The 25,297-nt window shown below is 40.4% G+C and overlaps 1 protein-coding gene across 8 annotated transcripts in view; it reads left to right on the plus strand.

Annotated features, from left to right (window-relative positions):
* The window catches only part of FAT3 (FAT atypical cadherin 3), a 541,042-nt gene that overhangs the window by 363,912 nt on the left and 151,833 nt on the right, over nucleotides 1-25,297 (plus strand). For 6 of the 8 annotated variants that reach the window (XR_015744255.1, XM_087937026.1, XM_087937027.1 and 3 more), the window contains exons 5-7: nucleotides 14,273-14,587; nucleotides 19,166-19,376; nucleotides 19,848-19,916. Coding sequence is in view for 7 of the 8 variants with exons in the window: in XM_087937026.1 (XP_087793152.1) it covers nucleotides 14,273-14,587; nucleotides 19,166-19,376; nucleotides 19,848-19,916 (595 nt within the window). In the remaining variant the exon portion in view is untranslated. The remainder of the gene's footprint in view (nucleotides 1-14,272; nucleotides 14,588-19,165; nucleotides 19,377-19,847; nucleotides 19,917-25,297) is intronic. The other 2 variants (XM_026706823.2, XM_026706826.2) reach the window with 1 other exon arrangement.

A 25,297-nucleotide genomic window follows, 5' to 3' on the forward strand; every position in this document is an offset into this window, starting at 1 on the left:
AGTTGTCAGCTTTCTACTACATTTTACTAAACTTTATATTCTACAAGGTATACTGAGTACATTTGCCTATGTTAAGAGCTGCTAGGATACTCAAAACTTCTCCTTAGTGTTAACTAAGAAAGACTTGAGTGTCAGATGAGATACAAGCCCACAGGTACAACTAGAGTCTCCATATTAAATTCAATTCAGTACCAGATTTGTTTTTTTAAACAGAAGGTTATTGTAAGGATCAAGCCTTCATGCATGAAGCCTATTTTCTAATGAGAAGTTTTGAGAGTAGCAGCCATATCTAGTCAGTAAGCCATGGATGATTTGTTAAATGGGGATGGATTTCTTACTGACTAGATAAGGCTGTAATTTTTCACTTTAACACGCATTTCACACTGTGCTGATTATTGTGATTGAGACTCGTATAGTGACTTTATTTGAATAATGATCTGCAGTTTTAAAATGTTAGAAAGGTCACCAAATACAAAGAATAAAATTAGCAATGTTCTGGTAGTTTATACTTGGGTTTACTTCATCTTATGTGCTTATAACTTTCCTTTATATTTAGTCTAAGCATTTTTGTTTTGTTTTCTTTTTTTTTCTTTTACAAAGATAATCCCCCCATCTGTGTTTGTGTGTGTGTGTATGTATGCGTGTGTGTGTGTCAGTAATACAGTACTTCCATCTGAAAGCAGCCCATATTCATGCTGTTGTTAATATTGTACATTCACTACCCACTTTTCATCTGGCTTTTAGTTAAAGCCGAATTTCTTTTCTTACAACCTCTTGGAAATAAGAACATAAGAAGAATCAGATCAGAATATATGGAATTTGCATTATGATTCCACATATGACCTTCCGGTGGCTTATAGGAAACTCCAGGTAGAGTGCAAACAAAGAAATCACCAATGTCCCCCATTCTGATCCCCAATATCTGGTGACTTATTTATTTAGCCTGGGGCAATGATACAACTAGCCAGGAAACTGCAGTGTCATTACAAAGTGGTTATTTGGCGGCTGAAGAGTGCTAGTCCGTTTAGTTCACACTTGCGTGTTATCCACTGTGCACCACAGGAGGGTGGGGCGAATTAGCGTTACAGCAGAAGCTAGTTCTGCAGAGTCATCCACTGCCTTCTCTCACCACCGAGGTACATAGTCGGGCGTCCCATCCAGGCAGGGGTCCGACCGTCTGCATGAAATAATGCCCCCTTTCCCACCAAAGTGGTACTTATTTACTACTTGGTGTAGCATGCTTTTGATGTGCTAGATGGGCAGAAGCTGAGGCAAGTGACAGGAGCTCACTCCATCATGTGATTCTAGGTCTCAAACCACTGGCACAAAAACCATCTCCACCCCTTTAAGCCACTTAAGCCATTGCACCTCACAACATGTGGTTCTAGGAATAAATACAAAAAGCCTGGATCCATTAGACACCAATTTTACCATAAATCATAAGCCATTGCATCCCTTTTCCAAATCTTATGCACAAATGTTTTTAAATTATTATTTTTCTACACTAAATATGCATGCTAATTCATTGCAAACACCGAGAATGCTTTTATTTGTTTTTTTAGAAATTTTCTTGAATTGAGTGTCTTGTTTTATGAGCCGAGTTGTTAATAAAAGGGGGAAGACGAGTGGATTCAACTCAAATCTACATCTCTCTCTGGAAAGCATCCTCCAGGGATCAGAGTGGCTCCCATCCTCCAGTTCTTCTTGTAAAACCTAGCTTTGTTCCCTGCCTGGAGGTACAGCGGTTATTTAGCTTTAATCATTCTTCCTCTCCGTTTTCAAGAGGAGCTTATTTGGTTTTGCTTATCTCACCTGTGTGTTGTAGCACCATTATTTTCTAGCTCATGTATTTCCAGTTTTTCCCCTATGCTAGAGATTTATTTCACAATCAGTATAACCAAATAAACACGTTCTTCTTTAGCTGCGATTATATTACAAATCCCTCTTTTTGAACCCCAGGGAAAAAAAGTTTATTCTAACAATATACAATGGTTCACAAGCACATAACGTATTTTGTAGTCCGTGACATTTCAGATCTCATTATTCCTAACCTGTCTGCCCTTTCCCACATGATACCCATCATTATTTTTCTATATATCACTATTTCACCACATTGAAAGGAAGACAGAAATACAAAAAATACCAATGCTAGAGATCAAGAAGCGGCTCCCACTGAATTCAACCGCTGTTAGAAGGGTTTTGACTTAGAGGTCCAGCTGGGAGGTAAAGTTAGAAGGAAGAGATGGCCTGGTTCTCTCTGAAGGCCATTCCATACTTCTAGATTCAATCACTATCTCTCAGCCTAGCCAATATCCCAGATTTCTTTTGAATGTGTCATGGGAAGAAGATGTCTCATTATGTCAACCTGAATTTCATAGGTGCACAAATGAAACTTGGGATAATAAGTTCTGCCCAAAGGAAGAATTGCAGAAGGTAGACAAAAAAAAACCCTCATAAATGTCAGCTTGAAAAGTTGTGGATTACCTCCCTTGTTAATGTTAGACAAACTTTTGAAATATGAGTTTGTTGTTTGGGTAGTTCTCAACTTTCAACAGTTTGTTTAGTGATTGTTTCAAGTTAACAATAGCCATATTGAAAAAAGTAACTTAAGACTGCTTTCAGACTTACAACCGTTGCAGCGTTCCCATGGTCACATGATCAAAATTCAAAAGCTTGGCAACTGACTCATATTTATGATGGTTGCAGCGCCCCGGGGTCATGGGATCATCTTTTGCAATCGTCTGACAAGCAAAGTCAATAACTTAACGACCTTGTTACTAACTTAACAACAGCAGTGATTTACTTAACAATTGTGACAGGAAAGGTTGTATAATGGAGCAGAATTCATTTAACAAATGTCTCACTTAAGAACAGAAATTTTGGGCTCAATTAGGGCCGTGCATCGAGGGACACCTGTATCACATGTCCTTTAATGGAACAAAGCAGGATATAAATGCTATTAATAATAAGGAATGTAATAGAACTGACAGCAGACTTCATACAAAGATAAATGTTTAGATGAATTTGGAGCAGCCTGACTATATAGACTATTTTAATTCATGTCCCGGTTTCATTCAGCAGCTTTATGTGAACTTGAATTATAAAACAACTTGTGCTTAAATCTATCAAACTGAGTAAATGCACTTAAATTTTCAGAATGGAGCCACAATTAAAGACAGATTCTCAAATCCTTGGACATTTGGTTAAATGTTTGCCAGCCTGCATCATATCACCCTCTTAACAAATACGCAGAAAATAGAAAGGGAGATAAAAAAAATCCCTAGGTTTTTTTAATGTACGAACTAGTAACTGTCTTTCCTCATGCAAGACAAGCTGCAATAAGATCCCCTCTCCGCTTCTCTAGATGTCACCCCGACAGCTTACAAAAGAGACAATTAGAATTCTGTAGCAATCATTGCAATTTTTTAAAAAAACGTTGAAGGAAAGGTGTTTAGTTCCCGCTGGCTGGGGAGATTGGAATCAAGCAAGTTGCGTGAATAGAAAATAAATGGCGGACCAGGCCTGTGAAAAGATGGTAATGTGATGAGCTTTGTAGCCGGAGCTTTTCTCTCAGCAGGCATGAGGATTCTAAGAGGAGTGAGAATGTGAGATACTTTATCCCCTGAAGTGAGCAGACAAGAGGTTTTTGAACAACTATTATCCACCAAAGTAGAGTCAGTCCGAGTTAGAAAGGAATGTCTCCCTCATATCAATACTTGAAATAAAGCATTCCAGAACTATAGTCGTTGTGAAAAGCATGGAAAGCTGTCAAAAAAGCAGAGAGAATGTTCCAGAAATAAAGGAACTCTTGAAGTGATGACAGTTGAACACAAAATATTTCTCGGACATCATAGGAAGCTGGGTTATGTCACATCGGATCACCTGTCCATCTAGCTCACGGATGCTCATATTTGGGACATTTGTCTAAACTTTCCTTTTTTTCTAGCAATCTCCATTTTACAAGGGACCTCCATTCCATTTTTATTCTTTTTTTTAGTTTCCAAAAACCATGTGAAAATATAGCTTCAAAAGTGTGAGTCCCAACTGTTTGGGGACTTATAGACAACAACTGAATTTTGGGGGGATGTTTTACAGATACTATAGAAAATGCCAATCTGAATTTAGTATGCAATATTTTCTGTCCTTGGAATGGAGTATAGCAGGATAACTGCCATTAATAATAAGGAATGTAATAGAATCGACAGCAGATTTCACACACAGATGAAAGTTTAGATAAATTTGAAGCATCCTGATTAAATAAGAATATTTTAATTTGTGCTACAGTTTCGTTCAGCAGTTTTATTTTGAACTTGGATTATAAAATAACTGTGGCATATTCCTTGTTTATTTTTGCCATACTATATCCTTCAAATTATTCAATGTTGTCGGCCTTTAAAGATATGGTCACCTTAGTTTTCTCTTGGTTAGAGACATGAGAACAGCAAGAAATGTCCTTATCAATTTAAAAAAAAACCCTTCTTTTGTGTGCTCGTGTATATAGACAGAATGGATCCAGGATGGATGGGGTAGATAGTCTGTATGAAAGTTTATGGAGGATGTAGGGCTAATTGAAAATCCTCACCTGAAAAGCTTTGGGAATTGACTTCCTGTAAAAGTCATTTAAATTTACAGACGTTCCCGGTGGTACAAAAGGCCTTGTGATCTTTTATAGGTTTTGCTTTTCATTAAAAAGAAAAGTCTGCTCAGCTAATAGTTTTGCCAGATCGCATGCTGGTCAGGATGCCAATAGCTGCCCACTCAGGGAGGGGATTGTTGAAATATTAAACGTGGCAGAATGTTTATGGAGATTCTCAATCATCCAGGCCATGGTTGTCCTAAAGATGCTTTTCCAAAAGGCAACTTGACTTTCTTGGGTGGGGAAATATGTAGAGACTCATTATACAGCAGTCTAGATCAATGGTGGACAATCTGCAGACTTCCACATAGAATAACAGAGTTGGAAGGGACCTTGGAGGTCTTCTAGTCCAACCCCCTACTTAGGCAAGAAACCCTATAGCATTTCAGACAAATGGTTATTCAATCTCTTCTTAAAAACTTCCAGTGTTGGAGCATTTACAACTTCTGGAAGGAAATTGTCCATTGATTAATTGTTCTAACTGTCAGGAAATTTCTCCTTAGTTCTAAGTTACTTCTCTCCTTGATTAGTTTCCACCCATTGCTTCTTGTCCTGCCCTCAGGTGCTTTGGAGAATAGCTTGACCCCCTCTTCTTTGTGGCAGCCCCTGAATGTTCCTAAATGTCATGCCAATCCTCAACTTGGTGCTTTCCAGAAATGATCTGACTCCATTTTAGTGGGAATTCTGGAATTCTAGACCCAGCATGTTTGAAAGCATCACGTTGCAGAAAATAGTCTGAAATACTCTTATGTTAATTCTTAAGACTTTTCCCAACCCTTGTTTGATAGTTCTCTATATATATATCTTATTAGACAAGGGTCATCACTCACATATTAGCTAGAAAGAGAAAAAAAATTAGCAATGGAATTATAACCTTTCTTTCATTTTATTTTTTCCAGTAAATAAATAAGTCTTTCGTGGTTTGGGAGAAGCTGAACCCTAACCTCACCCAATCACAAGCCCCTGTTTTTGAATCTGGTGTGTCTCTTATTTCCTAAGATTCATTCATCAGTAGACCATTGAATTATATGGAAGTACATTTTTCATCTTTTAATGTTTTTCTTAAAAAATAAAAAATCTAATTCATAAATATGAAAAAAAAATCCAACTCTAATCCATAGGTTTCACTGCCTTGCGTCTTGTCATTGTGAGCCCTACAAGGCATGCTAGGCTTAGAAACCTAGTCTTGTAATAGTTGTACTCAGAGAATCTTGAATGTCTGAATGTGCTTTCCCTTCCTTCACTATATCTTTATGAGTGAGAGAGGGTCTTGTTTGCTCAAGTTGTTTTCTTGGCCTGGACTCAAGCCCTGCTGATCTGATTATTACCTTGGGAGTAGCTCTTCATCCTATCCTCCAAGGCCTTCCCTTTGACTTCTAAACCATCCTCAACCGCTGATTAAAAAGCAGGAAAGCAAAAATTCTTCATCCCCTGATATTGAGAGAAAAACTGAAATGTTGTTGCTTCCCTTTTCTGGCACAGATACATTTTTTTTTTAAAGCAGAAGACACCTTCCTAAACTTTATTACTGTGTAAATTTTTATTTCGTTTAACCTTGAGTTGAGCAACATGGAATACACCCAAGTTTGGAAATGGAAACCGAGCTCAAGAAACTTATTTCTTGATAAGCACCGTGCATTATAATGATCCTTATATACGCGCATATGGACACAAATATTACACCTCATCATGCTTCCTGCAGTGATACACATTTTGCAATTAATGAACTGTCAGATTCCAAGTCCTTAAAAAGAAATATGTTAGACTTTCTGTGTATACTAAAAGCATAATATTCCTTGGTCTGTTGATTCATTGGCATGAATACTCCTACCCCATCAGAAATTTATCATTTTTTTAAAAAAAAATGCTACCTTCTGTTTTTGGCTCGGGCAGAATCCTTCAGCTTAATCTCTAGTCTTTTATATGCAGAGGATGTGTTTGTAGGAAATTCTCACCTGCAAATTAGAAAGATAATTTTTTTCTACCTCAATTAAATCTAGACCAGATAAGTGTTTTTTTTTAAAAAAAAATAGCATCACTTTCTCTCGGAATGCATAATAAACTTTGGCAAATACGTAATAAAGTTCACTTTATTTTAACATTATTAATAATGTTTATTTAATAAAGTATCAGTACATAATACATTTTGGCAAATAGCCAGTTTGGTATTGTTCTGACCCGGATCTCCAAACCCAACAAGCCCCCTCTGAAGTTAACTCAAAGATTCCTTTAATTAGGAGTTCCGGAAGCCCCGGGGAAAAAGTTTCTTTCTCACTGCAGGATAACAAGTCCTGCCGGCTGGAAAATGAATCGGTGTCTGCCACATCTATTTATCTCCATCCCCTGCCTTTTATCCCCAGAGCTGGAGGGTGGGGCTTCGCTAGCAATGGTCGGTCTTCCTTCCCAAGGATCAGCCCACAGATTCCACTCCTCTCCTCTGCCTTCTGTTCATCCGCAGACCAGGCCCTGGACCCAGCTGTTCCTCCACCTCCTCATCAGCCCCCTCCAGATTTGGGGGGTGTTGACTCTCCATCTGAGGGCTGATAGACAGCTCAGGCTCCGCCCCTCTTTCTCTCTGACAGCTCCACTCCCTCTTCTTGCTTAGAGCTCTCAAGTTGCCTTGATGTTGACCCAGACTCCCATGCCGCCACTTCCTCTGCGTCAGCTGCTGGAGGAGCCGGCAGCCGACAGGCCAAAACAGGTATAGTGGTTAAAGCACTGGCCTAGGAACATGTGAGTTCTGGTCCTGCCTTTAGCATGAAAACTGCTTGGGGACTTTCAGCCAAATACCAGGTCACTATGAATTCTATTTCCACTTTAAGCATAAAAGCCAGCTGGGTGACTTTGGGCTAATCACCAGGACATGGTGAGTTCTTGTCCCATCTTAGGCATAAAAGCCAACTGGGTGTCTTTGGGTCTATGACCAGGAGACTGTGAGTTCTAGTTTCGTCTTAGGCATGAAAGCTGACTGGGTGACTTTGGGCCAATCACTCTCTCTCAGCCCACACACAAACCAGCAAACACAACTCAGTTGTGTTGGGGTTGGGGGAAAATAGGAGTTGTGGTTGGGGGGAAATAGGAGGAGGGTGTACTAAAGAAGAGGAGGAAAAAGTCTATTTATAAAAAATAATAAAAGCAAGATAAAAATCAAAATACTCAGGAAGTAGTATTATCCATGGTTTCTCCTGTTTCATGTTCGAATTATGCACCTTCACAGATCAGAATGAAAAAGTTAGAAGGGTTTTTGTGGCCACCGCCTTCAACTCTCTAGTCAGCTCAAGAATCTAAGCTTAAGCATCCTGGACAGTTGGCTGTCTAGCTTCGGTTTTGAGCACATCCCGTAAAGAAGAGACCACACTGGTTGTTAATTTATTCCACATCCAAAGCCCTAAAATGAATGGCTTTCACTTTTAGGAAACATTGCTTAATATTCATCTGAATCCTTCCTGTTCGTTAGATTTATTATTTCATGTCATGAACTCCTGAGCAAAAGGGACAAGTTCTTAGCTCATCTGAGACATAATTTCAGATATTTGAAAACCACGGTCATTTTCCATTTTCTCTTCTGGAAGCTCAGTTCCTCCTATCTCCTTTTACAAGAGTTATTTTTTTAGTTCCTTGGTCATCTTCATTGACTTTCCCTGAGTTTGTTCCCATCTCCGTTTCTTTCTTAAACTGTTGTGTCTGAAACTGGACATTGTACTTTTAACTGGGTTTCGAACAAAGGAGAATTGGGTAGAACTATTACTTTCCACGATTCAAAAATTCTCCAGGATTTACCCAATTCTTGGCAGGACCCCTGCCTTCTATGAATACCATGGCATCATTGTGACAGGTTTTGGCTGGCAAAACACAACTGCATTCAGATCGACACATGAGAACCCAAGAACTCCTGCTAAGTAGTTTATATTGTAGAAAAGTCATAAAGCCATAATGAAAGAATTCAAACAACTGAACTGTTTAAGTACAAAACCTATGTTGCTAAGCTATTCAGTTTCTCTCTTTTTTTTCCCTTTTGGCCAGCCTATATAAGACACCACTTGGCCTCCACTTATGCAGTGGGGGAGGTCCTGTTTCCATCTGGACCTTGTTAAAAAGAAAGTCTGATGAGTTATCAGGTTGTTGTTCACTGACCCTGTGAGAATTTACTCTCACAGATCAACCTCAGTTCATTTTTGGGTGCCATAACACAAAGACCTTAACGTATTTCTTCTTTTTTCCTTCGTCCACTTGCCTTAAAATATGTGCTTGCTTTCCTTTATCTAATTTATTAATTAATTGCTGAGCTTCTCAGCTGGAAAGCTTGACAGCCCGGGTTCAAGACCCAAGAGCCACACAACGAGGTGAGCTCCCAATATTTGTCTTGGCTCTTGCCCACCTAGTAGTTCAAAAGCATGCAGGTGCAAGTAGATAAATAGGTACCACTTCAGTGGGAAGGTAACAGCATTCCATTCACTTCGGCATATAGTCATGCTGGCACCTGGCCACCGAAGTGTCTTCAGGCAACTCTGGCTCTCTTGGCTAAGAAATGGAGATGATCACCACTTCCTAGAGTCAGACATGACTGGACAAGGGGAAACTTTATTTTACCTTTAATCATTCACTTTTGGTCTCCCCATCAAAAAGGTTTGAATAAGGTCTTACTGTTCCGTTTCTTTGTAAGCTTTTCGGTCTTGGTCTTTCTGCTTTAATGGCTCCATTCTGTAAATGCCAGGAAGCAAAATTCCTTTCTTGAATGGGCATAATCTTTGCTTTTTCTCTGTCTAAAGGTATCTCTCTTAAAAACACTGCCAAGACTCTCCTAAATTGGTGGCATACATCTTACAGATACAGACTCTGAAGCTATTATAGGGCCTTTGTCATCTTCAAAAGCTTTGTAGGGAATTCTCATGTCTTCTCAAGTGCCTTTAGGTTCCAAGCCTCCGATGGGAAATCTGCAACGAGTATCAAGGGAAATCACTCAGTGGTGTGCTGCTAAATGTTTAAGAACTGGCACAGCCAGCTCCATTGCTACTATCATGTCACTCATTGTAGGATAGCTGATTGGTGTGCCAGACATCAAGGGTCATCTCTGCTGTCAACTGGCTTGCAAAATTCCTGAAATTCTAACAATTGGCTCTTGCAAGCTGGTGCAGGCCAGCTCCAGAAAACAGCAGAAGTCACTTTATAGCCTTCTAAAAGGCCTATCTAAGGAAAGAATAAAGAGATAAATACCTAATCTCTCTGCTACCAACTCTGCCCCTTGTGAGTCCTTCCCCACACTAGTTGTTGCCTTCTGCGGTATCATTGGTTCCATTTTGCTCAGTTGACTGGTGTGGACCATCCTGTATCATTTGGGTCAGTTCCTTTTGTTTGATGTCAGGAACCTCAACATTATTTCTTTAGTCCACTTGGTGTACTAGTCTCAGCAACAGAGATATCCAGTAGAAGCTAAGCCTGATCACACGTGGGAGATGAAGAAGAAGTAGAGGAGGAAGGAGAAGGAGGAGGAGGAGGAGGAGAAGAAGAAGAAGAAGAAGAAGAAGAAGAAGAAGAAGAAGAAGAAGAAGAAGAAGAAGAAGAAGAAGAAGAAGAAGAAGAAGAAGAAGAAGAAGAAGAAGAAGAAGAAGAAGAAGAAGAAGACTCATTCAGTTGGGTCCAACTCTTGGCGATTCTATAGGCAGGTGCCTCCACATCTTCCAGTCTTCGATTACTTCTTTGAGTTGTTCTGTGCTCTGACTATGTCACCTTTGATGGTGTCTAACCACCATATTCTTTGATGTCTTTCTTTTCTCTTATCACTAAGTCTCCCAAACATAATTGCTTTCACCAGTGAATTCCATCACGTGACATGCCCAAAGTAAGTAAGATGCAGTGTCATGATTTTATGGGATACAAGGAGAGATTATCATTCCTCCAAAACTTACAAAATTCCAAAGAGGTCCTGCTCAGGCAAATTTGAGCAATTAGAAAACTCCAGTTATCAATTAGTAATCAGTTTTCTTTTTTCCCTACTGTCTTCATACATGAGAATTCAACACAATATTTCACATATTTGGAAAAGTTCCCTGTAATTACACTTGGGGCCTGACAAACCATTAATTGTAAAATTGCTTTTCAGCTTTCATGACCTACATTACATGACATACATTAATCAAAACAGAAAACAAAAGAAAAGGGAGAAAAATAATGGGTATAGACCAGAGCAAATAATTTGAACAGAGCTGAGTAAGTTCAGAGAGCTGAATAAGTTAAATTAATAACTGAGCTCCAGCTTAACGTGGAATTGATGATCATTTCACTGTGGATGGAAATAAATAATGCAAGATGAGGAAAGAAATAATAAATCCATATATTTTTCAACGTTTTTCTTTCTTATTTCAACCAAATGCGATAACCATTACAGAGGAGAGGCAGGTATGGATTTTTACTAGCTTGAAAGTAGCTTAGGTTCTGCTTTTGCAAAAAGCTGCTAATATACCAATTCCCGCAATGACAGTGTTTGACGTTTGCAAGTCAAGCTCTCTTCTATTTTGTTCTGTCTAACTCTGTTGACCTCCCATTTCATATTGATTGTTTTGTGGTTAACTGCTCTGTTGGTTTATTTAGTCACTACTTCCCGCTTGTTTTCTTTTCACTCTTGTAAAAAAAATATGAAACTGATAATTCTGAATCATCACAAAACTTAAGAGAGACACAGAGAACATCTTTAGACATATATTCATTTTGACTGATCCCAGAGATTTGAGGCAGCTTGCTCCCTAACTTTGCAAAGCAGAATGATCACTTCACCTAAATGGCCACCACTGGAAGTCTGCTTCAGTGGTGGGATTCAAATTTTTTTTACTACTGTTTCTGTGGGCATGGTTTGGTGGGCGTGGCTTGGCTTGGTGGGTGTGGCACAGGAAGGATACTGTAAAATCCCCATTCTCTCCCCACCCCTCTAACCTGCTTTCCAGCTCCGTTTTCCTGTGCAAAGCAACAAAAGACCCAGCCAATCAGTTGGGACTCGGGAGGCAGAGAATAGATGGGGGTGAGGCCAGTCAGAGGTGGTATTTGGCGGTTCTCCAAACTACTCAGAATTTCCACTACTGGTTCTCCAGAACTGGTCAGAACCTGCTGAATACCACCTCTGGCTCTGCTTGGCTTCAGCATTATTAGACTTCTGGAAGAAATTAAAAACAAGAGTTTTTCTGGAGGGCTTTGGGAACTGAAATCCTATTTGTTTTGGGGAAATTTAATGCCTCTATAAGAGGTTTTTCCTTAGGTTATTGCACTATTATCATGCTTTGTTGATTTATTGGGAGTCACTGAGAATCTGTGCAAGCTATACATGTAATTAATAAAGTCTTTTTTTTTTTTGAGTGACTATATCAGGATTTCTTAACCTTGGTGACTTTTAGACCCGTGGACCTCAACTTCCAGAATTCCCCAGCCAGCATGCATGTATTTTAATTTCATTTTTGGTCCATGACTTGACATTTAAACAAATAAAGTCATGAACAATGACCTTGTTGGCAAGGCTCACATATCTGGTTTGGAGTATGTGAAACTCTCAACCCAATCACTGTATACCCCTCTCCCATTTTTAGAGATGGTTAATTTTAACCCCGAAGAGTTCCAGGTTAGCTTGGGGCTAACCTAATTTCTCTGCCCTTCCCACTGTCAACTGTGCAGTGCAAACTATAGAACACGCCTGTATTGGGATCCATCCTGAATTTTCTCTTGCTGATAGAATCAAGACTGCTGTGAAAGCTTCTGCTTTTCAACTCTGTCCATGGTTTTTACTTGAAGGTGTTGGGCATGATGTCCTCAAAAATCATTATATCATAGCTTGGGTTGGAAAATTCTGGACCATTATCGTTGTTGTCCAAAACTTTGATTAATACCTTTTTTAAGTATCAGAAGGGGAAAAAAGAGACAAGCGAACAAGATTTATACATTTGCCAACTCTTGTCAAAAGGACACACGGTTATTTGGAATACAGGACATACATTCAGTTTAACAGCTACTAAGATTGTTGGCTGAGCAGGTACAAAAGTAGCCAGAGAAATGATTGAAGCCTGGGAAACGGGCCTCTTGTCAGTCAACAGGAGTGCTGGATTACCATCAGCCTATGAAATACGTAGGAGCCGAAGGCTTGGCAGCACAAGGAAATGGCAGCCAGTCGCCAGCCATCAACACACCAGTCAGCCTATAGGAAGACACCACATAAACACAACTCACAGAACAGCCCAAAGCCCATATTCTGGTAGAGAGAAATTCCCTGAAGATGGGGTCCAGCATGAGTTTGAAAGCTTGGAAGAATAAATATATCTGGTCCCGGTGACCAAACCAATTCGATCTTGGAAACTATACAGTTAACTGTTATTTCCTTATGCAAGTTCCAGAAAGACTTAAGCTTTATTTTATTTTAAGAGGGACATTGACAACTGTAAACTGTGAACGCTCCCTGTCCTGCCACTCCACATCTCCATTAATTTATTCCCTTCTTGCTTTTCCACAAAATAAAACCGATTAAACCTCCTAGGTGGGTACTTTTTTTTACCGGGATATTATTTCCATTCAGGGAAATCTACAAAGCAAGCCTACACTCCCTTAAAGAATAATAATTAAAATGTTATTTCACAGCTTATTGTAGTCTCCGAGTGGTTTGCTGTAATAACCTACCACCAAAATTAATAAAACATATTAAAATAACAGTTGAAAATTAAGTTTTAAGTCAACCTTAAAAGCTGTTTTGGGGGAAAGGTGTCTTTAAAACCCCTTTGAATGCTAGTGAAGGGACCAGTTTCATTCAGGGAGTGAATTCTAGAGAAAGGAATAAATATAGAAAAAGTTCAGCTATCTTAAGAAAGCGTTGAACTGTATTGGGCAGCAAACATTTGACTCATCCCTTGCCGCCTAATACATGGTACAAGTAATCCTCAACTTACAACCATTGGTTTAGGGAACATTCACAGTTACGACACTGAGAAAGGTAACTTATGACCATTTTTCACACGTGTGACTGTGGCAGCATCTCCAGGGTCATGTGATCAAAATTCAGACACTTGGCAACAGACATGTATTTATGACAGTTGTAGTGATCACCTTTTGGGGCCTTCTGACAAGCAAAACCAGATTCACTTAACAACCGTGTTACTAACTTAACTGCAGTGATCCGCTTAGGAACTGTGGCAAGGAAGGTCGTAAAATGAGAACAACAACCTCAGATTGGAACCGTTAGGCTTTGAGTTCAGATTTCTCCACTTTGGGGGCTCAAAGCTTTCGTCTCAAATTCCAAACAGGACGTTTGAGGCGGTTCACTGTGTTTGTTCATATTTCAGTGGGTGTGGTGGCCTAGAGGTGGAGCTGTCGCCTGACAATCAGAAGACTGGGAGTTTGATCCTAGGTAGAGGCAGATATTTCTCTCTCTGGGCACAGTGAGAATATCTCTGCTGAAAAAAACTCCGCATTGGCAACAGGAAGGGCATTTGGCCAGTAAAACACTCAGCTCCATTCAGTTGCCCAGAATCCACCCTGCAAGGGATTATGAGGTCATTAAAAGAAAATGATGACTGTTTTGTTCGTATTTATTTGTATTCCATTTCTACTTTTTACTAGCTTAGTGTACTTCTAACTTTTTTTCTGCTATTGTATCTCTTTCCTCTTCAGGTCACAGTAACGGATGGAGGGGTGTCTCCCAAGCAGTCCACGGTATGGCTGGTGGTCCAGGTTTTGGATGAAAACGATAACAAGCCTCAGTTCCCAGAGAAAGTCTATCAGGTCAAGTTGCCCGAAAGGGACCGAAAGAAGAGAGGGGAGCCCATATACCGAGCCTTTGCCTTCGACAAGGATGAAGGCCCCAACGCAGAGATTTCCTACAGCATTGTGGATGGAAATGAAGACGCCAAGTTCTTCATTGACCCCAAGACTGGAATGGTTTCTTCGCGAAAGCAGTTCACTGCGGGCAGCTATGATATCTTAACGGTAAGACTTCAGTGGTGGAATAAGCCCTTCTTTGATTTAAGAGCAGGTTTTACTGTTTTTAAGTGGCTTTAGCAAGAAATCTTCGACTTACGACTGGCCGCATAACAACAACAAATTACGATGGGCCTAGGACAAACATTTTACAGCCCATAAAGCATTTCTAGTCATCATCTTAAAATATCATGCCCCCACCCCTCACACACACACACACCACATATATATTATACAAACGCACATACTTATATATAATCCTCAATTTACAACTGATCACTTAACATGAAATTAGGATGGGCTTAGAGCAAATGTTTTACAATCCGTAAAACACTTCTGACCATCTTAAAATATCATGCTTCACACACAGAAACACACACACACACACACACACAGAGTCCTCAACTTATGACAGGTCACTTAAACAACAACTAATGAGGATGGGCCTATAATGAATGTTTTACAGCCCATAAAGCACTTCTTAAAATGTGAGATCATATACCCACACACATGTACGTATATATTATACATACATACATATATTGCCTACATGTATATATTGTGTTCATTTCAATTGACACATCTTTCCAATTAGCTGGGCATTTCCTGGTTATGTGACTACAATTTGTGGGGTTTTCTTTATTTTATTTTTGTGGTCATCCAGCATTTTTTGTCAATTTTTGGCAAAAAAATCACCAATTCAGTAGAAGAGAGCTACATTAAGGAATATGGTATTTGTTTAACAACTACAGTATTTGCTTAATGACTAGGCGGATTCACGTAACCACTGCAAAAAAATATTGTATGATCAGATCAGGTCACATGGGTGCATTGATTTACAATCATAGTAACTTAGAACCAGAGATCCAGGCCCAATTGTGGTCGTAAGTTGAGGACTACCTGTAGTACATGTTTTCTTTAGCAGCAGTTTGCTTGTCTTGAACTGTCAAGGTAAGAACTGGATTTTCAAGTAAGTTGAATTTAGGTAAAGGTAAAGGTTTCCCCTGTCCTGCCATGTCTGACTATGGGGTGGTGCTCATCTCCATTTCTTAGCTGAGGGAGCCAGCGTTGTCTGAAGACATTTCTGTGGCCATATGGCCAGCATGTCTATGTACTGAGGTGCACGGAACACTATTACCTTCCCACTGTAACGGTACCTATTTATCTACTCGCATTTGCATTCCTTTGAACTGCTAAATGGGCAGGATATAGAGCAAGGGACAGGAGCTCACCCCATCATGTCACACTCAGGTCTCAAACCTGGGCTATCAGCTTTCCATCTAACAAGCTCAGTATCTTTAAATTGCTCAGCCATCGCGCCCCTGATAGATTTTCAATTTTTTTAAAATATTTTTTTTAATTTTATATTTACAGTAATTCCATCTTTCATTTCAACCATGTGTCGATTGGGTACATATGTCTTGTGCTAACAATTATAATTAATACTTTTCTTACCAATATAACAATAATCTCATTTTCTTATAACTATTATTAATATATTTATTATTTTTAACAGTCTTAGCTTATTTCTCTGTATATTCATCTAACCCATTTTAATTTGCTTTATTTCCCAACCATTGATAAAATAAGGCCCATACCATGTAATATTCTGTTTCTTCTTTCTCTTTCATAACCAATGTTAACCTGTTCATCTCTGCACATTCAAATATTTTCTCAAATTATGTTTCCCTCTATCAGCATCTTATCATTTTTCCAGTTCTGAGCAAATAGTTCTGAATTCTAGATTTTTGACCTGAATTTTCAAGTAAGTTGGATTCAGGTATCTCCATTCAATTTGAACGTACCTTAAAACTCAGTATTGTCTCACTCTTACTGAATATGAAAAATAGTTGACTTGGCAAAATGGCCTATACATGAGAGATTAATTGGAATCCACCTTCTTCATTATTGGAAGGAATTCACAGGAACTTAATTGGATGGCAAGTGGTGAAGGATTTAAGTGGGCACAGGTGTTTGCTGGTGTGTCACGCAGGTCAACAGCATGCCTCCTCTAGTGCATCTGATTTAAAAGCCATAACATTGGTTGCATGGTGGCAGCAAATTACAGTCTAAGCAGGTGGCATTTCACAGCTCACTCTGTGCAGGCCTGTCAGACCGGAGGCCTATGGGCTGGATATGGGTTTGACACACCTGCTATAAAGATTCAACCTTTAATCGGGTTTTTGGTTTAACTCAGTCGTCCTGCTCTGCTTTATTCAGAATTATATTTGTTGTGACTTAGAAAGCTTGTTAAAAAGAATAGCAGTAGACCTATATCCCTCATCCATAGTGCTTTACAGCAGTGGCCCCCAACCTTTTTTGTGCCACGGCCCGGTACCGGCATCACAAAATGATCCGTGGCCCGGTACCGCCATCAGCATACATGGCAAAGCGAGCCGAGCAACCGGCCAGCCAGCCGTCCCCCGCTTCTCCCCGCCACCTTCAACTCCTCCTTTGTACCTTTGTCGATGGGCTTCAGGATGGCTTCGGGACGGTTGCTCGGCTCACCTTGCCTTGGGTGCTGAAAGAATCCTCGCGCCTTAGTTTTGTTCGAACCCCCCCCCCTCGATGAAACTAAGGCGCAAAGATTCCTTCAGGACCCAAACGCCACTTTCCAACCGGAAAAGCTCACCGGAAGCACTTTCTCATCAAAACAAGATGGCGGCGCCCAGCAAACTGGCAGCCCAGTAGAAAATGTTCCACGGACCAGTACCGGTCCGGAGCCTGGTGGTTGGGGGGCCCTGCTTTACAGCACTCTCTGGGCAGTTTATATATTGCCCCTAACAATCTGAGTCCTTGTTTTACCAACCTCAGAAGGATGGAAGGCTGAGTCAACCTTGAGCCGGTCATGATCGAACTCTTGGCTGTGAGCAGAGTTAGCCTGCAGTACTGCATTCTAACAACTGTGCCACCACAGCTCTCTTTAATGCATGTAATCCTTGACTTACAACCACAGTTGCCACTGGAACTTCCATCCCTAAGCAACGCTCTCATTAAGTGAATCAAGCCTGATCTTAACCGCCTTTTTGCTGTGATCATTAAGTGAAACTGACTCCCAAGCACTTGAATTTGGATCCTATGACAGCAGGGACACTACAACAATCAAGTGCAAGGACCAAAGTCACTGTTGTCAGTGCTGTCATAACTTCAAATGGCCACTAAACAAGTGGTTGTAAGTTGAGGACTTCCTGACCAACAAAGAAAAAGAAAGCAAAGTTTGCACTTGCCGACTCTTTGACTTTGGTTGGGCCCAGTCTCAAGGTAACAACATGAATTGATTGGAAGGACAACATGTTCTTCAGAAGTCTTTTCTAGACATATACCCTTTCCCCCCTTTTAATAGGAAAATAACACAAACTAGTGATCTTTGATTAGATTTAAATACCAAGCACATCCATCAAAATGACTTGCCCTGAAAGCCCTGATTCTACACACTTTGGAACCTTGTCAACATTTGTCACTTCATTCTGGTCCTTGTTTCTTTGGAAAAAAAAATTTTTAAGGAGAAATTCCATATTCCCCGCCCCCCTTCACCACCCACTGGTCACCCCCCCCACTACCTTAAATGTGTTCACCAAAAAAATAAAATGTCATAACAAAATAACAGAATAATAGAGTTGGAAGGGACCTTAGAGGTCCTCTAATCCAACCCACTGCTCAGCCAGAAAACGTTATACCATTTCAGACAAATGGTTCCAGTCACTTCTTTTAAAACCTCCAGTGTTGGAGCACCCGCAATTTCTGGAGGCAGGTTGTTCCACTGGTTATTTATTCCCACTGTCAGGAAATTTCTCCTTAGCTCTAGGTTGCCTTTCTCCTTGATTAGTTTCCATCCATTCCTTCTTTTTCCTGCCTCCAGGTACTTTGGAGAATACCATGTTTCCCCTCAAATAAGACCCTGTCTTATATTTTTTGCCACCAAAAAAGGCACCAGGTCTTATTTTCAGGGGATGTCATCCACTGACTAATCACTTGTGCGCATTGGCCCCGGCCTCCTTTTCGCTGTCTTCAGGAACTTCTTCTTCTACAGCCAGAAAGGCTTTCTTGAAGGCCTCTGCAACCGATAACAATCCGGAGCTTTGTAATCAGCTACCGAGGCCTTCAGGAAAGCCTTACCGGCTGCAGAAGAAATGCGCTGGCAAGGTAGGTGTCGGAGTGTGCAAGGCCTGGTTACAACTGTCCAAAGGTAAGTAGTACGGCAGCTCCACCCCATCCCCCACACTAACTTAATTTTTACCCATTCATTCTAAAGTGGGTGGGGTATTAATTAATTAGGGCTTATTTTGTGGGTAGGGCTTATTTTGGTCGCATGTGTAAAAAATCAAGCTAGGACTTACTTTCGGGGTAGGTCGTATTTTCAGGGAAACGGTAGGTTGACTGCCTCTTCTTTGTGATGGCCCCTTTAGATATTGAAGCACTACTGTCATGTCACCCCTAGTCTTGTTTGCAGTGTAATGTAGAAAAATCCCATTCATCGCAAGGTTATGGGAATTCAGAACCAGGGACCACTTTGAAAGCAAAACGGTGCTGAATGCTTTGCCAAGAAGTGTGCCGAAGTAGCCTCTCTGCCTTCCAATGTCTTAACAGATCAAAGCAGTTGACAACGGCCGGCCCCAGAAGTCTTCTACAGCACGCCTTCACATTGAATGGATTAAGAAACCACCTCCATCCCTCGTTCCTCTGACTTTCGATGAGCCCTTCTATAACTTCACCATCATGGAAAGCGACCGAGTGACTGAAATCGTCGGCGTGGTCTCCGTCCAACCTGCTAACATCCCCTTGTGGTTTGACATCGTTGGTACGTTGAACCCTGTAGGCGGTCTTGCCCAGAATGGAAAGTAGCACTGCATAGATTTTGGGTTAGAGAAAACTAACAAGGGATTGACTTGTCCGGCATTGAAACTGCTGTAATAGTGCTGTACTGAATGTGGCTAATTTTAATATAACTACCTTTTTCGCGCTTTGGTTTTTGATGCCTTAGCTAAGCTATATGGCTGGATTGTTTTGGTTTTTTCTCCCCCTCTCCTCTTCCATAATATGTGACCCAACTTGCGATCCTAATGTTGTCTGTCGTTTAAATTCTCTGGCCATAATTTGCTAATCTCATTTCTAAATGTATTTTGATGGCGACTTTAATCAGCTGTCCCTCATTTCTCTCTTTCTCTTTCTCTTTTTTCTCCCGGTGCTTTTTATTTTCTTTTGCATTCTGTTACCTTGGTTGTTTTTGTTGTTGTTGTTGTTTTTCTGCTTCCGACCGCTCTGCTTCAAGGTGGCAAGCATGCCCGAGAGATGTTCTATATCCTACAGACAGCTTGTGGGCAGAACTGCTCAACCGAAGGTACCTTCACTGGAAATACATTTGCTACTGCCTTTTATCAACTGCCTTTTTCGGTGATCGTTTTATTATCTTAAAAAGAGATTCACGCTCCAGAAGATAGGCTTAAGATACAGGAAGGATCTTGGCAGACTTGAACATTGGGCGCTATTTTCAGAAGTGGGATTAAACCGGTGTTACTATTGGTTCGGTGACTACGTTTTGTGCACTACACGCGCATGTAAAAAAAAATCGACTCTGCTGCCCGGACAGCTGAAAAGTGCTACGCAGATTTACAGAGTGTTTGAAAATCCTCTTTTTTCCTGTTTTTTCAACCTCAGCTATGCTGCGCATAGCAGCTGAGGTTGAAAAAGCAGGAAATAAAGGACAGGTAAGAGCCCGGGCGGGCAAAACAGCAGCAAACACAGAACCATTTCGTTGTCTGCTGCTCTTCAGAGCTCCTGGGTTCTATAGAACCGGGCAGAACCGGTAGCCTCCCACCCCTGGCTATCTAACAAAATGAGATTCAGTGGTGAAAAAAGTAAGGGTCTACATTTTAGGCAAGAAAAACCAACACGCAACGTAGGTGGTACTTCACTCAATAGTAATAACTGTGAGAGGGATCTTGAAGTCCTAGTGGACAATCATTTAAATATGAGCCAGCAGTCTGCTGCAGCTGCCAAAAAAAGCCAGCACAGTTCTAAAATTAACAGAAGGATAGAATCAGGATCACGTGAAGTGTTAATACCATTTTATAATAGTCTAGTAATGTAGTCTAAAGTTAATAACACAGTTGTCAAGTTAATCTGGCTTTCCTCACTGATTGGCTTGGGAGAAGGTTGCAGGTAATGCTAAGTGTCTGGCAACTGACTCATATTTACGAGGGAGGCTGGAATAGTCGCGTGAAAAATGGTGGTAAGTCACTATTTTCGGCACCATTGTGACTTCAAACAGTCCCTAAACAAACTGTTGTAAGTCAAGGACTACCTGTACTTGGGCCTAATTTCAGTCTTCCTTTGTGATCTTCAGTGTTTTGTCCTCCAGATTAGCTTTCAGGTGATTTGGAATGGCCTTGCTAAATATCCAGAAACTGTCAATTTGGAAATACAATGTTATGTGCTCCACGTAGTGGTAGTCTTTGCAGTGTGCTCAGAAATGGCATATGATTCAAGGTGGACCAATTAGAACAGTTTCTCAACTTTAAGATGTGCTGACTTCAGTTCCCAGAATTCTACAGCTAGCCAGTGGAATTCTGGGAGTTGAAGTCCACATATCTTAAAGGTCGAAAAACACTGAATTTGAATGTTTACGTACTCCAGGCCTGTTGGATTACATCACAGCTCTTATGCGACTTGGTTCCCACTGCTGTCTTTGACTTAAAGCTCCAACTTGACCGTACTCCAAAAGCATTGGAACTGCAACCACAGGAGTTACATGCTGACTGGAAATTCAGGGAGTTGTCATTCCAAAATTGTTAGAAGATAACCAGTTGGAAAAACTGATCTTCTGGACTTGTATCAGTTCTGTGTGTTGAGGTCTGTTGATCTGGTTTGTGATTTAACAAGACAGGACCTTCTCTGTAGAAGCACCTACTCCTTAGAATTCCTCTCCAAAAGAGTTTGTCTTGCTTCTTCCTTACTACTTTGGAGTTGCAAAACAAAGGTAGAATTCTTCTGAACGGGGTTTATATTATTTTAGTTAGACTCCCTTCCAAGTTATTATTCCTCTTTACTGATAATCAGTGTACCTACAATGCTTAATTTGGAATGTTTTATGAGATGTAATTATTTTGGTATGTCTTGTTAGCCATCTTCGAATTAACTGGTTGATGGGCAATTTATATACACAAATCCTAAAGAGTTATATGTATCTGTCACCAGATTGTACTATAGGTAGAACTGAATTAAATTTTTATGTGAGCAGAATTCCTTTGGCTGCCTGGAATTCAGCTTAAATAAATTCTGTCAGCCCCAACCATCAAGACAGGTTCTTTTAATAGGCAAAATGAAAACCACAGGGGTGTTTTGTTTTTTTTAAAGATACAAAGAAGGAAAATTATGGGAGAGGAATCACATTGTATGCCAGATTGGCAGATGTGTTACCGATGATGGAGTCTATCCGTTGGAACGATTTGTACACCCATGAATCTTCCTTGGCTGCTGTGTGTCTCAGAAGCACTCAAATGCACTGAGAAGAGTAGCAGATAATTGCTAAATTGCCTTCTTTTGAATGGATGCAACATCCGAGAACCAAGCAGGAATATCTCAGCTTTCTATCTATTGAATGCAGAGCCAGTCAAGATGAGACAAGCGTGCCAGATCAGAGAACAGCAATCAGTAGCTTCTTATAAATCTTTCTTTCTTTTGCAATCCATTTGGTGGTGGGATTCTTTTGGACCGGTTCGGGTAAAGTTCACGCTCACCGAACCGGTTGTTATACCAGTTGAATCGCACCACTGAGTCCATCTCTACATGAACCATAACTCAGGAGCAGAGCATCTTCAGTGTAGAAGATCCGAGATTGAATATTTGCTCCTATACGTTTTACTGAAGTTTACTTCTAGCATCTTTCACCGCTTGGTTATATTGATCATGGATGCTAAGAGGTTTAGGTTTAACAATTCTGTTTTGCACGCGGGGGCGCATGGATTCCCCCATCCTGATTTTTATGTTTCCAGCTGCCAAAAAAAACAGCACAGTCCTAGACTGCATAAACAGAAGGATAGGATCTAGATCACATGAAGTGTTAATACCACTTCATAATACCTTGGTAAGGCCACACTTGGAATACTGCATCCAGTTTTCATCACCACGATGTAAAAAAGATGTTGAGACTCTGGAAAGAGTGCAAAGAAGAGCAACAAAGGATTGTGAGCTAAAACATATAAAGAACCATTGCTGAAATTGGATATGTCAAGTTTGATGTAAAGAAGGACTAGGGGAGACATGATAGCAATGTTCCAATATCTCAGGGGCTGCCACAAAGAAGAGGGAGCCAAGCTATTCTCCAGAGTACCTGAATGCAGGACAAGAAGCAATGGGTGGAAATTAACCAAGGAGAGAAGCAACCTAAAACTAAGGAGAAATTTCCTGACAGTTAGAACAATTAATCAGTGGAACAACTTGCCTCCAGAAGTTGTGGATGCTCCAACACCGGCAGTTTTTAAGAAGAGATTGGACACCGATTTGTCTGAAATGGTATAGTGTTTCCTGCCGGGCAGGGGGTTGGACTAGAAGACCTCCAAGGTCCCTTCCAACTCTGTTATTCTATTCTATTCTATTCTATTCAGCTTTAGATCCCAAACAAGGTCATCAGACATTTTCCAGGAGTCAATATGAGTCATGTTTTAAAACAGCCTCACCATTTTAAGTAATGACTTAGTCAGCTTCACCGGCTATTGATAAGTGCCTGGGAATGATTCATTTGGATCTGTAAAGCTCGGTCAGCACTTCTGGTCAGGTTACTCAGTGTGCACCAGGTCTTTCCTCAACAGCAGACATGTCTACATTGACCAGTTTCTGCAACTGCCTTGATGCACAACTCGGAAACAACTATTTCACCCTATTGTTAAGGGCGTATCAACATTTGCCTAGCAATTTCTCAAAAGTTTTTATCTGAGAAACAGGATTCCATTTTTCTAACATTCTCAGGAAGCTTGAGATAGATAGGGAGAGAGAGAGAAAGGCAGAGATGTAAGGGAAGAGAAAGGGAGAGATATAGGGGAAGAGAAAGAGAGAGAAAGGGAGATGTGTAAGGGAAGAGGAAGAGAAAGAAAGGGAGATGTGTAGAGAAAGAGAGAAAAAGGGAGATGTGTAGCGGAAGAAAAAGAGAGGGAAAGGGAGATGTGTAGTGAAAGAAAGAGAGGGAGGGAGATGTGTGGGGAAAGAGAGGGAGGGGAATGTGTAGGAAAAGAAAGAGAGGAAGGGAGATATGTAAGGGAAGAGAGAGAATAAGATAGAGAAATTTGTCTTTTAAAATTTATCTTGGTGATTTTTTTCAAGCTGAGATTGTTGGAAGTAGCAGATAATATGGTCCTGTTTCCTCCTGCATATCACTCGTGAGTTCCTCCCATTGTCCAGTCTAGGGAAAAAAAGAAAGAAACAGAAAGATTTGATGGAAGGAAGGCTTTCAAAGTGAGAAATGATTTCACCGTGGACATCAGTCTGTTCATACACGCAAACACATGTGCACGCATATACATGCACACAGAGACAAAGAGAGCTTTTTAAATTCAGTAAGTATAAGAATACCACATTAGTCTCATGGGAATATCTCAGTGGTTCTCTCTTCCTTTAAAGGAAATATTGAAGGCAAATTCTCTTTCAACAAATTGAGTGAGAAATTGCAGAATTTAAAAAAAACAGGATTCACATACACACACACACCCTTGACAGTACTAATAGTTCATACTGTGCAAACCTCATACATCAGCCTCTTCTGGAGAGAACAAGCCGCAGAGTGTTTCCCTGGCATGTTTTCAGTTTGCTTATGGCACCCTATTCAACTATCAAATGCTTGCACGTACCCCATATGTTAGTAAAATAATACTGAAGATTTTGTAATTCAGGCTTCAGCAAGGCACAGTACAAGAATTGCCAGATGTGAAGGCTGGATTCAGAAGAGGCAGAGGAGCCCTGGTTCACATTGTTAACTTCCATCAGATGATGGAAAAAGCAGTGAAGTTCCAAAAGGATATATACCTTTGTTTTATTGATTACGCTAAGGCTTTTGACTGCACAAACCACAATGAACCATAGAGCGGTATTAGAGTGATAGATGTATCAGGCAATCTCCTCCACCTTACTGCAGAATTTGTAGGAAGATCACGAAGCAACAGGAAGGAAGATGGTACAATTACATCGTTTAAAATGGAGAAAGGAGTATTCCAAGGGTAAGGACCGTTACTTCGTTCATTTAACTTGAATGCAACGTATGAGAAATACTTGGACTAGTAGAAATAGAAATTGATATTAAAACTGATGGAGGAATCGATGATCTCAGATATGCTGTTGATACCATTTTGATGGCTAAATCGAGGAACACTAAGGAATCTGACTGGACATGAAAGAAGAAATCCAAAAGTCAGGTTTTTTTTTTCTAATGAGATTATTTTTTAAGGGCAATGCCATCTAATGCAAAAAGATGGAGAAGAAGCTGAAGTAGTGGTAGGCCTGGTCTTTAAAATTCAACAAGGATTTTTGACCATAGGAGACATGAATTCAAGTGATGTTTGCTCCCTTTGGAGAAAGTACATACATATGGTCAATACCATGTGTGTGGTTTTTTTTGCCAGTTGTAACATAGGACTTTGAAAACTGGGACCATCAAAAGTTACGTTGGAGAAAATTGGTTTGAATCTAATGCACAAAGAAAAGGTCATTCAGTTCGACATGAAATAAAACCAG

This window comes from Pseudonaja textilis, chromosome 7 (assembly GCF_049901715.1).
Source record: "Pseudonaja textilis isolate UNSWEBS1 chromosome 7, rPseTex1.2, whole genome shotgun sequence".
In the NCBI taxonomy this organism is placed as follows: domain Eukaryota; kingdom Metazoa; phylum Chordata; class Lepidosauria; order Squamata; family Elapidae; genus Pseudonaja; species Pseudonaja textilis.